Source organism: Stegodyphus dumicola, chromosome 4, assembly GCF_044657685.1.
Source record: "Stegodyphus dumicola isolate Sdum_Otavi_A_Nest chromosome 4, ASM4465768v1".
NCBI lineage: Eukaryota > Metazoa > Arthropoda > Arachnida > Araneae > Eresidae > Stegodyphus > Stegodyphus dumicola.
In genome coordinates this window covers 35,526,023-35,539,950 of record NC_140771.1, presented here as the reverse complement: position 1 = coordinate 35,539,950, position 13,928 = coordinate 35,526,023, and the positions used below count along the sequence as shown (strand labels likewise).

At 32.4% G+C, this 13,928-nt stretch overlaps 1 protein-coding gene across 1 annotated transcript in view; it reads left to right on the top strand.

Moving 5' to 3' along the window:
• The first annotated feature begins 548 nt into the window (after positions 1-548).
• RpL5 (ribosomal protein L5) overlaps positions 549-13,928 on the top strand; it is a 39,441-nt gene continuing 26,061 nt past the window's right edge. Inside the window, exons 1-3 of the mRNA XM_035368403.2 lie at positions 549-686; positions 1,075-1,144; positions 10,914-11,029. Coding sequence (XP_035224294.1) covers positions 684-686; positions 1,075-1,144; positions 10,914-11,029 — 189 coding nt within the window. The 5' untranslated portion in view covers positions 549-683. The remainder of the gene's footprint in view (positions 687-1,074; positions 1,145-10,913; positions 11,030-13,928) is intronic.

The following is a 13,928-nucleotide window of genomic DNA, read 5'->3' as shown; positions in this document are numbered from 1 at the left end:
AGGGTAAAACTTAAAACTATTGAGGAGAAAAACGGAGTAGATAAAAGAAAGAATATTCTCATTAGAAGTTTAATCATTTGCTGTAACTTAAAATTACCAAAGTTTGCAACCTGAGGTATCTGATGTTTAAAGGTCTGTTTACATAAGTGAAACTGACATAAGTGAGTCCAAGAAGCTTGACAACTTCGCCAAAGAGGAAAAACGGTACTCTTTTTCGAAATAAAATTGAAAACCTGTGCATATATTGCATAAAGCAAACAACCTAAATTATAATATAGTTCATAATTTCAAGTGTGAAATATTCCTCAGCTCATGAAACATATTCTATTAAAAAAGCTCTTAGACGCGCGTGTCGTAATTTTAAAGTTCCACTAACGTAAACCAGTCATTATCGATTGTGCCAGTCATCAAGCATATACATCAAAAAAGTGTAGAACATCAATAATTGCCTACCAAATACTATTAATTATATTTAATTAGGTTACACATAAATTTTATTGAATGCTTTAAATTTCAAAAAGATGTGTTAAATCTTCAATAGACCGCTAACTACAGCTGACAAATTATTTGACAAAGTTTGCATGGCAATGGTTATAGCAAAGAAGTGATAATTTTGCGTGGAGGTTAAAGTTTACGTATATGGTCGCCCTTAGCCGAAGCTATCTGAGGAGTAAAAAATTAAAATGGTAAGATATATGCTGAAAAAAATATATATTTATTAATAAAATTACGTAATTGAAATATTCAATAGAATATTTGTGAAGTTATGGACTTTTCTTAAGTGATGTTTGCAGATTGAAAAATAGACAACCTTCCCATGTGCATCTTATGTATCTTGCATCATTTATTATTTATAATTTCTAGTATGGTTTTACAGTGTAAAAGTCATTGTTTTAACTCTTTTTATTTTATGATAGTACGAGATCAGAACTAATGTATTACATAATATTACTGAATGAGTGTGAAGTGTACGTTAGAAAGACTATTTTTTTTTAGAGACAAATGTAGTTGAAATAATTTTGTCTTATATGTTTATTATTTGAAAAATTATATAACAAATTAAAATCGTTTTAGGGTTTCGTGAAAGTTGTCAAAAATAAAGCGTACTTCAAAAGATTTCAAGTAAAATTCAGGAGGAGACGAGGTAAATATTTATTGCATATTATTTACATTTATGTGTATGGAGATATATATGAATATATGTATAGTATAATTCTAAAAAAGTATGCACTTATGTTGTGTTTAGTTCGTGGTAACGAGTGTTTAGAAGATTACCAATTGAAGATAGGTTTAGGATAAAATTTAATGTTCCCTCTTATTTTTTCGCTGACTGCGCGGTACGAAAGTATATGGGAGCGAAAATGTTCAAAGCGTATGTAGTAGTGTGCAAGTGGGGATCTTGTGTTTGAAACCATTTTTTTTAATAAATGCTCTTCGAAATTACATTTTAATAACACAAACAAAAAAGGATTTTTATGTTATTCATATCTTTGTTTAAATTCCTTCCTTCTTAGGGACAAGATCTACTATGTTTGAACATTTTACGATAAACGTTAAATTTCTAAATGTTATTCGTAATAGGTTTAGTGAAATATAAAAATGAATGAATGATAAGCAATGAAAGCTTAATTTAATCTACATTTTTTTCACTTGCTAAGCATATTTTAATCCTCATCAAATTATTTAAATGATCAGCATTTAACAGGGGCGTAGCTAGAGGGGGGCACCTGTCCCTGGGCGCAGAATCCAATGGGTGACAAACTGATGTTACGACATTTTAGAATTAAATGTTTTCCATCCTTGGCAAGCAGTAGGGGGCACAAATTCTTCAGTTGTCCCTGGATGCTGAAAACCCTAGCTACGACACTGGCATTTAATCTGTTCCAAATTTTAAATTTCATTAGGTTCATTTAGCGGAATCCTCTCTCACTAGAAGCTTGAAAATTTCCCATGATGTAAAGTGTTGTTATATTTTTCAAACTGCTAACTTTGTAGTACAGTACAAAGTCCGAAATCCGCACCTCAAAACCACCACCAACACTTTCTCCTAGTTTTTACGCATGTACATTTGATACTCCCCTCCACGCATAATAAAACATCTGGAAAGTACCAGTTCTTAATTTCACTTCAACACTAAATAAAATACTAATTTAAAAGTCAAATTTTGTTGTTTAACTTCTAAATTAGTATTTGTTTGGCGTGTAATAGTATCATAATTAAATAAAATACCTTGTTATTGAAAGAAACATTTTAGCATAAATTTGTACGATCAATAATTTGGCTCCATTGATGCATATCTTGCGTTTTGGCACACATTTCAAACCGAAACATTCTACATTGATACATTGTTGATCTGACGCCAACCTGGCAAATCATTATTTTACTTTCTTTTCTTCACGTATGTTTATCAAAACATGGCAACTTGAGTAATGACTCATGTAGCAATGCCTAAACATTTTTTTTTTTTTTTATGTTGGTAATAATTGAATAATAAAGGAGTATGGTAACCTTTTTTGTTGACATTATGCTTGATGATGACTACAGATTTAAGTTAAATGTGCTCAAAAAATGTTGACAAGGAAAAATTTGCCTAAAATTTCTTTCCATATGCTAAAAATAGCGGTTGATCTTTGGATTATGGTAACTTGGCGACCAACTCTGCTACAGCAACCCTCTATTTTTTTTTTCCCCCGCCGCCATTTTGTGTTCACAAAGTAAAGACATGTTTCTTTTTTTTTTTATTTATAGAACACTTTTTCCAACAATCTACTAGCCAAATTACACTTATACTAGAAATTTTATCTAACAAAACTGCTTAATCATGACAAATATTCACTGCAAAATTGGGAAATAGTGCACAATCGCAAACTCCGTGCGCGTTTTTCACAATAACACATAAACCATGTACACGTCGACTTATTTTTACTTAAAAAAACATCCTAGAATTGCACAAAAATGACATTGCGCACACTCTTCACTATATCCATGTACACTGCTTTTTTCTCATAAATTAGAAAAATTTCACGAAAATGCATGACAATTTTCTGAATCGTTAAACCAGGTAAAAAGAACATATATGAAATTACCTTATCGTGAAAAAGTATATACCCTTTCCAAATATAAACATTTCCACGTATAAAATAAATAAAATATCCAAAAACTTTTACCTCTAAATTATCTATTATATTATAAACGTTACCAACGAATTCATACTGCAAACATTACAAATACTTAGTGTCAAAATATTTAAATTATTTCCATGCATGTTTACTTCAACTAAAACATATACCAAATTCCTACAAACACAAAATTCACAAAATAACTATCATTTAATTAAAATATCACTAAACCATGTACACGTCGACTTATTTTTACTGGGTTTTCATCCGCAGAGAATCCATTGGCGCCGTTGCATTTTTACTCGCCAAGCTCGCGGTTCATCGATGATGAGCCGAGCCGTAAATGTGATATTTTGTAAACGTGATTTTTAGTGCATGTAAATTCAAGTTAGCAGACAAAACAAGCATGTGGTAGTAAAAATTCACAGATAATAAGCATGTAGATGTAAAACTAACCGATTAAACGTGAGAAACGAAAAAAATTTGTCTTAAATTCTAATTAACACAGAAAACAATATATTCCTTACATCAGCAGTAGTTTGCTAATTTTGATGACCATGGTGAAGCATTAAACTATTCTGTCATCTTAGATAATCAATAATATTTTTTTATTTCAATTTAATCTATTTATGTCACACCTGCCATCCTCTGAAAGGTTATTGTTAAAAAAGCATTAACAAGATATTATCTTGTTAAAATTTTATGCCATAAAAATTGATTTATTCTCATAATTTTAGATGACAATAACCAATAATAAAAATAAAAGCATTATTTAATTATTTAAAATGCACATGCATATTTTTGCGGCCTACGGAAACAAATTATTTTAGAGGTTGGAAACCTCATAGTTCTTAAAGGTGTTAATAATTAAGAACACACAACTTGAACAGCCGTGTTACAAATTAGCATTCACCCCTCCCGCCGTATTTTCTTCCTTTCATCCCGAACCGAGAACTGTCCTCTATCTACGAAAATATTTCTATCTATTCGTTGTTAAAAATTTCAGAAAAAAGTAATAAATAAGAGAAGAATAATGTAAATCTGCAAATGCGAACAACAACAGTGATATTTCAACAAAATGAACGCAAGAGAAATGGTTGCAAACTTCAAACAAGCGAATACGATAAATCGGCTGGGTTACCAGGTTTGAACTATTATCGCCAAAGTTGGCGATGTTTACATTTACCGGGTTCTCTGCGGAAGTGCTTCCTTTTTACTTAAAAAAACATCCCAGAATTGCACAAAAATGACATTGCGCACACTCTTCACTATATCCATGTACACTGCTTTTTTCTCATAAATTAGAAAAATTTCTCGAAAATGCATGAAAATACTCAAACATATTCCAAAATACTACAAACATATAACTCACAAAATCACGATCATTAACCCCTTAACTGCCGCGGGCGTATATATATGGCTTGCTCAGCCGATGCGTTAACTGCCCCAGATGCGCAGCCGATGCGTTAACTGCCCCAGATGCGCAGCCGATGCGTTAACTTTGCGAATAATTTTAGGTGTAGCAGAGCAAAGCAAATGATAGCAGTTTGGAAGGACGTATATATACGCCTGGGGCAGTTAACGCATCGGCTGAGCAAGGCGTATATATACGCCCGCGGCAGTTAAGGGGTTAAATTAAAATATAATTAAATTAAAAAACACTACTTAAAATTATCAAAATTAGATTACAATCCTAATTACTTTAAACTAAATCATTGCTAATAACAATTTTCAAATAATACCATTTTAATTTATTTACTCCTTACATTTAGAACAATGCTTAAAAATAATATCCTCAAATGATTAAAAATACTAATTTACCTAATCTTCTTCAGAATCTTCATTACGTCACTGCAGTACTACTGCTAATTTTTAAATCCAATAGTTAACTGGAAGTCTATTCACCAAGTAATAAGAAATTAATAAAATTTCACCTATACTCACACTACTTTCGGCAAACCACGTACCCTTCCTTACACTCCTTTTCACAAAATGCCCATTTTCACCGTATTTCTTGCACCGCCATTTAAACTTGTAATATCCTTCCTTTCACACAATCTCAACTTATTATTATTATCAGATAAACGCATTAAAAATTTAGAATTTACTTTACATAGCGCCATGTAATCCGAAAATTAATCAACACTATTTCACACAACACACAATGAAACTTTTCCAAATTAACCCACTTTTCCGATTAAAGAACTATAATTCGTCCATTGATGTCACGTTTCACACAACATAGAATATAGCTAAATACGAAATTTCCAGATTTCCTCCCTTTTCCGATTAAACAACTGACATTAATGGACGAATTAGTCCATTAATGTCACATGACATATCTCATGATCTCTCATTTCCCTCACACAAAATAATGCGTAATCGGAACTGAATGCTTCTCACATTATTACCAAAGTCCTAGGTAGTAACCTTTATCGCCTCCAAAATGTCGCCAAACTACCAGTTACCATATTCCAAAGATCAGCCATAGATTAGAATATAAACTTGATTACGAGGGGTTGCCACGCTACCGGGAAAAGTCTGAGAAGTTCGTACAATGATCCCCAAAAAAGTGACTTTTGCACCAACGTTGGAAGTTATCCCTTTCTTGGGGAATGATATATCACCTTAGGTCATTCTGGTAGCTGGCATAAAGCCAATTTTCACAGCTCCCATCAAGATTGTCTTTTAGAAAGGCAAAGCAAATTTTCCCACAACTTTTGTTTCCAAGTAGCCTTGAGAATCGAAGGAATCGCATTGTATGTGCAGTACATGTTGAACAAAAGAAAATACCTTCCCATTTTCGTATTAAAAAAATCGCTTTAATCCCAATGTACAGTACACACAGAATTTGGCGAAACTTTGATGAGCACTAAAGGGATCATTGGGGACATTTTTCAAAATTGTGGCAGGTACCATGTACTAGGATTTTGTCACAGAATCTTTGAAACCTTTTTTTTTTTTAATAAATGGTTTTTTGTCATAATGCAGTAAAATAAAAAATAATCAGCCATCAAGGCTAACTGTTTAATATAACTATAATAACACCAAAATATCGTTGATTATTATAATTCAGTTTTTAATCTTTAAGTAATTTAATGTAATTTGTATCATTTAATGTGGCTTCTTCCTTCTATATTTATTTATTATTAGTTAATAATTCTTCCAAATTTCATAGGCAATTTTCTGTGGCATACTCCTAAAATTTAATTCTAACAGTATGACAACATATCATCACGAAATTTTATGCAATATTTTTTGCTTATGTATGCTGCTAAATAAATATAAAATACCTGAATTTATTTTGAAATATCATTAAACATTTTTCTTTCGTTTAACTGCAAAAGGTCTGCAAAAAAGGCTATTTTTTAATCCAGATTGAGCAGATTCTAATCTCATATCTTCTGTGGAGAAAACTGTTGTAATAGTAATGCTTTGGGGATTATATATATATATGTAATTGACAAATTTGTGTGTTTTCAAGTGGTACCATAATTAATTTGCTTTTTGGCACAGCCAACGCGCATTACGCTAACAGACTGGAATTTTCACATAGAAAAGTTGGGGAATTTCATTCCTGTTTGAGTGACAACCCTGTTGTATGATACAGGTCGTCTTTCAGCAGTAAAACTGTTGCATATTTAAGTCTTGGTTAATGGGCTTCCCTCTTAAGCAAATAGCTGTAACTAGAAAAAGGCATTTGGTTAGATTAAACAAATGAACGGTTTATTGAGAAATTTCTGTGTGTTATGGCCAGATAAATGACTCTTGCATATTTAAATATTAAGTAGAAATCATGTGGGAATATGAGCTGTCTCTAATGCCAGTGATAAGTCAGAAAAATAGTATATTTTATTCTATAAAATAATAATCTGAAGTAAAATTATACCACAATTATATAATAATCTAAGAAGCATGAAGCCTAGAGTACAATTTTGGGAAAGTACTCAAAACTGAAAGTACTCTTGACTCGTATTTGAATCGGCCACTCCCGTATCACGCGAAATCTTTTTCTCAAAGCAGAGAGGGAGCCAGTTTGTCCCTACTGTGATAGCATTCTATCTATGCATCATTTTTAATAGAGTGCCCGAATTTTAACTCATGACCAATCCGCCCCACACGGCCTTGCATTGAGACAGCCAGAACCGGCCGAGATTGCAATCTTGTTTTCTTCCCTCCTAAGGTATGCAGTATGTGGTGCAGTTTTCCCTAATGCATTGTATGAGTTAACTGCAGGTAGCTTATCCTAAGAAGTTTCTTACCTTTTGCTTGCTCATGACATTTTGCTGTTGATTCCTTTTTAATACAGTGTGCTTTTAAAGCTTTAAACAGCAATAATAGTGCAGATTAAAAGTTAAAGAATTATATTTATTTTTAATCAATTTATTCCTTCGTATAAAGATAACGGAAGTAAACAAAATCTCGGTCAGGATCATAACAAAGCCAGAAAAGCTTTGTGGTCTGACCTTCAGAGTAGATTTATAAAGAACAGGATTAAAGGCTAATGTGATCTTTGTTAGAAAGTAATAAGGATGTCGTTCGAAAACCTATTTTCTGCGTTAATGGACAGGGAGGGGAGGAAATTGCAGTGAAACTGGAAAAATATTTTGGGCGGCTTGGTATTTTGAGGATACAGGCTAGTGAAGGGTCTGGATTTAAAGAGAGACTGAGACTAAAACATTTTAACAAGTGTGACTTTCTTCTTGACCGTTTAATTTGGAAAGAGGCCAATAATAATTTATTTCTGTAGTTGAAAGAAACAGGTTTTTATTATTTGATTAAGCTTTTCTTATAGTGTAATTTTAGTGCGTTTCATCGTTTGTTGCATATCATTTGCTGAGTTTTAATACCTATTCATCTTAAGTGTTCATCATTTGATTATTTCATGTGGATTTTATAACATTGCTATTTGTTTTAAATTTCTCTTTCATTTGGAACGAAAGAGGCTCACCAGCGGCCGAGCGGTAAAGTCGCTGAACACTGGTAGTTCGGTTCGAATCCCACGGACGGGCTGGCTGCATGGGTGTTTTCGTGGTTTTCCCCATGTGTAACGTTTCCCTTAGAAAGTCCTCCACAAAGGCATCCCTCCCCTTTGGCAGATAGCCCTAGTGTGCTTTGCTATAATTAAATACACCAATACAATTGTGTTTGGCATATACAACATTTCTGGTTATGTATTATTAACTCTACTACCAATTTTCATCTGGCACTAAATTCACTGGAAATTTTTGCTTTGGCATAGAAGAAACATGAAACACCATTTTCTTCTTGTATTTAAAAATATATTCCAATTGAATATTTTCTTTTTTATTTGAAAATGGGTTTTCACATTCTACCAACTGTAAAAGCCATTCTATTTTAAATGAGCTGCAGAATTTTTTTAATTTAATATTTTCATCATCATTTAATTTTCATTTAGACATATTTTGTTTAAAAGTTTAAATCTTTGATATTTGAACATAGAAACAAATTACAAAACAAGAGAAGTGTACAAGGATAATGATTATGCTCTTTAACGTTGCAATGTGACCACACACATTGTGCTGTATACAAAACTCGCACAATGACCTCCTATCTCTTAAAGCAAAACAAGCAAATGTTCGATGATGTAGTTGCTGTAATCAAGAGATTTCGTTTGACATTTAAGAGTTAAATGCCGATTTTGGTAAAATCCTAGCATGTGGTACGGCTTGGAAATTGTCTAAAAATGATTAAATCTGCAAGCGTACAGTGAGACATAGAAACAAAAGCAATCATTTAGAAACTGAAAATAATTTTTAGCATACTTCACAACAAATACAATAAAAACTTACTTCAGTAGCAAGCTTGCATCTGTTGTCCATTGAAACGCGGCAAGTTTTCCTTCGTGTTTCCGAACAATTTCGTGTCATAAGCAAAGAATATGCTATCACGACTAAAAAGTCATTATGCATCCATAAAACTAAAATCATTCACATTCACTGTTTTGCTAAACAATGTGCACTGTATAAAAATCCATATAAATTGATAAAACAAATCATTCCTGCTCACCAATGCAAAATAGCTATACAATCAACAGCTTGACAAAAAAAAAAAAAAAAAAAAAAAGCAGTTACCCATTATTATTACCATTATGGTTAAAAAATCTGATGTGTACACCACATGACTTCCTTGTACGGAATATTGAATTATACGCAATTTTTCTTGCATTTCATTTAAGGATTGAATTAAATCTACTTCGCCGACAGTGCATAAACCACAATAGAATAAATGCATTCTATTTGTTTACCACAGCGACACTCTGGCGCTAGGTTCACTTAACAGTATTATATTTCGTTCATATTATAACTCAGAATGCACAAAATTTATATAATTTAAAGAATTATCTAATCGTTGCCACATGTTCTATTCAAATACTATAATAAAGCTAGAACGATGTATGAAAGAAAAAACTAGGAAGTAAATCTTAAACACTTATTTCCTCGAAAAAATTCCAGAAAGGATTGAGCATGATTTAATTCACAATAATAAATAAAGGTGTTATCTTTGTTGTTGCGAAGCTAAGTTTCTCTAGATTGGCAACAAATCCACTATCCTGCTGTTTCAAATGTAAACAAGCAATGGCCGCCATCAAGAACATTATTAGGCTTAGCGGTACTTAAAACACTTTAAAATTGCTGATAATGCTAAAAATATTACATGCAGATTTACTAAAGGCATAAAAAACTTAACCAGAAGATAAGAACAAAATAATTCAATCAATTTAAAAGCAAAAAATGTACAATTTACAAACATGTAAGAGTAAAGAAACTGAGATCACTAAGCCGGGTAACAAAGTGGATATATATATTTATATACGTTTGGTGCGGCCGATTGCAACCAAAATACGAGGTGCACATCTACATGTTATAGCAGACCTATATACAAAATTTCAACATTCTGAGGCTACTCGTTTTTGAGTTATGCAAGACACATACGTACGTATAGATGCCACGAAAAATTCTCTTCAGAATTCATTTTAAAGCAGTTTTATAATTCTTTTGGAGGGAAAGAGTCTTTTATTCTGTCCTTACGTACAGATGCCATGCAAAAACATCGTTAAATTGCGTTTGATAGTGGTCAAAATGGATATTTTCGTTGAAATATGCTGCCTGAAACTTTTCGCGACTACAATACCTTCTTTTTACTTCGTACGAGGAAGTTAAATCATAGAAACTCATTAATAACTCACCAGAACCACTGATACAGAATGTCAACTTTATTGCCTCCCGAATTTCACCAAATCTTGTATACAGCATACTTGGATTAAATCCCTATTAAAAAAAAAAAAATTGACCCTCTAAATTTCTTCAAATCTTGTATACAGCATACTTGGATTAAATCCCTATTTCAAAAAAAAAAAAAATGACCCTCTAAATTTCACTTTTTTATATATAAATTTTGGATTTTTGCCACTTTTAGATGCAGTTCTTTTATGAAATGAGGGAAAGGTAAATAAGCCAATTGTGTGCAGAATACAAAAAGGGTTTCACAACTTTCAAAAAAAGCACAGGCTCGCAGCTTGGAGGAAACTTATATAATATTCCTTAACATTTTTCCTAATGTCTGTGCTCTCGGAGAATTGTACGTTAAATGTGTGCTACATATGTAAGGTAATGATACTCCAAAAGTTAATTATGTCATGTTTTACATTATAACTGCATGATGCGAGAAATGTTAGTTTTTTTCTGAACAGCGAATTTTTTAAAATAATTTACATGCCTATTCGTTGCTTTTCTCTGTTGCTCACTTCTTTTTTGGCTATGTATTTTTCAGAAGGCAGAACTGATTACTATGCCAGAGTCAGATTAGTTGTTCAAGATAAAAATAAATACAGTACTCCAAAGTATCGTATGATAGTCCGTTTTACCAACAGGGACATTATTTGCCAGGTAATTATTTTTCTTTATTTTTTTTGTCATGATGCAAATAATTTCATTTCAGACTATGGCTGGTAATCTCCTGAATTGAGGATTTTGTGGATACATGTAATTTTTGTCAACCATGAAAAGTTACTAAAAACTTTTCCAAATTTGCCCATATGTTTGAAGGAATAGTGTGATCTGGTATTGTTTCTTTATTAATTTGGCCACTTCACCAAACTAAAATTCCATTTCTCATGTCTCGAAAGTGTGACTTGAGATTATACACTCACTTCCAAAAGTTAAGCATGAAGATGTAAAATGAAAAAAAAAAAAAATCAACAAATACTGCTTTGATTGACACAAAATTCGGCATGAAAGTAGCAAATTATGCATAAAACAAAATCAATAATTATATACAGAAATGAAAACAATATTAAATTTTTGTAAGTTATCAGATAATGACTTACTGGAGACTTATACAGAATTATGTATTAAGTGGAAATACACAGCATAAAATGAAAAAAAAGGACATTTATAGGATATGTGATCTCCTCTCATACAAAGTTTACACCTTGTGACTATGCTTTCAATTAGGTGGTCAACCATCGCAGAATTAAACAATCACCATTCTTCTTGTAGAGCAGTTTTCAGCTCAATAAGTGTGCCTGGAGGTGGGAAACGTGAAAATACAGCATGGTCAAGAGCATCCCAAAGATTTTCAATGGGATTAAGGTCGGGCGAATGTGCTGGCCACGCCATACGTGCAGTCCCTTCACTCTCCAGCTAGTCATCAACAATGTCAGCTCTATAAGGACGTGCGTTATCGTCCATCAAAACAAAAGTAGGGCCAACTGCTGCAGCATACAATTTCACAATGGGTTCTAGGACTTCATCTCGATACTGGACAGCTGTTAAAGAACCCCTTTTAAAGATATGCAGGTTGGTGTGGTATCCTAATGAAATCCCTGCCCACACCATAATGCTCCTGCCTTGGAATGCATGATGTTTTGGGACTGATTGTGTGTTCGTTTATCACGCCATACCCTTATACACTTGTCATCTTGCTCCAGAACAAATCTTGACTAATCAGTAAACATGACATTGCCCCTGTCAGACACATTCCAATTGGCTGTTCACCACTGTAATCGTGCCCCTCTTGATTGGATGGATAGAGGAACCAATGGACGCTGTAACCATAGATGTTACACGTGTGGAGGTCGCTCTCGATTTCGCTTGGCTACAAAAGCAATATATCGATCTTCCGCAGGGATTGTAACCCTTGGGCGACCGGCTACGGGCCTTTGGACAACTGTCTGTGTGGTTTGGAATTGTTTCCATAAGCGTAAAATTGCAGAATAATGAATGTCGAAGAAAAGAGCAACATCTGTGATCGACTGTCCTGCTTTAATGCACGCCAGCACTCACTCTTCCATCCGTCTTCTGGAAGTCACAGAAACATGTATGTTTTGAAAACAAATTGTATGAAAGTTTTAAACACCTGTCAATCAACTTCTGTAACCCTTCATAAAGCTGGCTTCTTACAAGACTGCCTTTTTTTGCATATTTCTTGACATAAAAGCGCAATTGTATGTTACCTAACATATTTGCATACTTCCATCTACCTCTGCAGCGAATTGCATCCTCTTAATTCAGATTGGCTTCCGGAAATTAGCATTTTCCTCTCCGTGCTTAACTTTTGGAAGTGAGTGTATAATAGATTATATATAGCATTGTTCTAATATAGGTATTTTGACACAAAATTGGACTTTTTCTGAGATGACATGCCAATTTTTTTTTATATTTCGATTTTATAAGTCAAATATTAAAATTTGGTGTGAAATTTACGGACAAATTCAAAAATTTATCTTGGCAAGATTTTTTCAGTTGTGCCAAGAATTTGGCGAACTTCTTCATTTATAGCAACCTATTTTCCTTTCTTATTTTCATTATAAACAAGTGGGAAAAAGTCGTTCATTATTTCTAATAATTTTAACAAAGTGTGTAAATAACATTTGGTGGTAAAATCGCTTATAACAAAAACGCCAAATTTCAAAATAGGCCAATATGTAAATTCACATATAACCCTGGAAATTCTGAATAAAAACTCTTTAATTTTTTGTAGGTGTGCTTAGAAATACATCTTAAGATGATGGCAAATTTTTAAAGGTTATGATTCAAAATTTTTTCGAAAAATTTATAAAAATTATTTAAACATACAAATTTTTAAAATAAATCATAAGAAATAGGCAAATTTTATTTACGTAAATTTCGAATTCTGGAAGAAGGAATTGAGTAAGTTTAATAAAAAATAGATATTAATAAATATATATCGTATTCAATTAACATTGAGGATTTTGAGAGCTAATTTCTTAAAAACTACTTGTGCAATTTTTACTAAGTAAAACAACTCGTATAATTGAAAGATGGAAAAAAATTGTTGTTATTTCAGAAAAGGTCCAATTTAGTGTAAAAATACTTATATTAGAACAAAGCTATGTATAAATCTAATACATATTATAAGTCGTGCTTTCGAGACATGAAAAATGCAAGTTGAATTTCATCAATTGGTCCAGTAGAACAAGAGATGAAACTGTCCTCTTCATCTCTCGTTCTACTTCTCCCCCTCAGTGTACATACTTAAGTAATCAGAAGGTACTAGTTATTTATATAGTATGCAAAAGTCTACAATAAAAGTGCGAGTGAAGATGATAGTTATTAGCATGTCACAGATTTTTATGACCTAAAAATTCAATAAAAATGTGGAAATGACATAATTAACAAACGGATTAAACTTGACAATTACGTTTACCTGTCACTTGTATTTTTCTTCTTAAATTTCTACTTTATACAGATATGCAATTGCATTAATTTAAATATGAATCTAAATAGTGATGCATAGTGCTACGTTTTTATGTAATTGTTTACA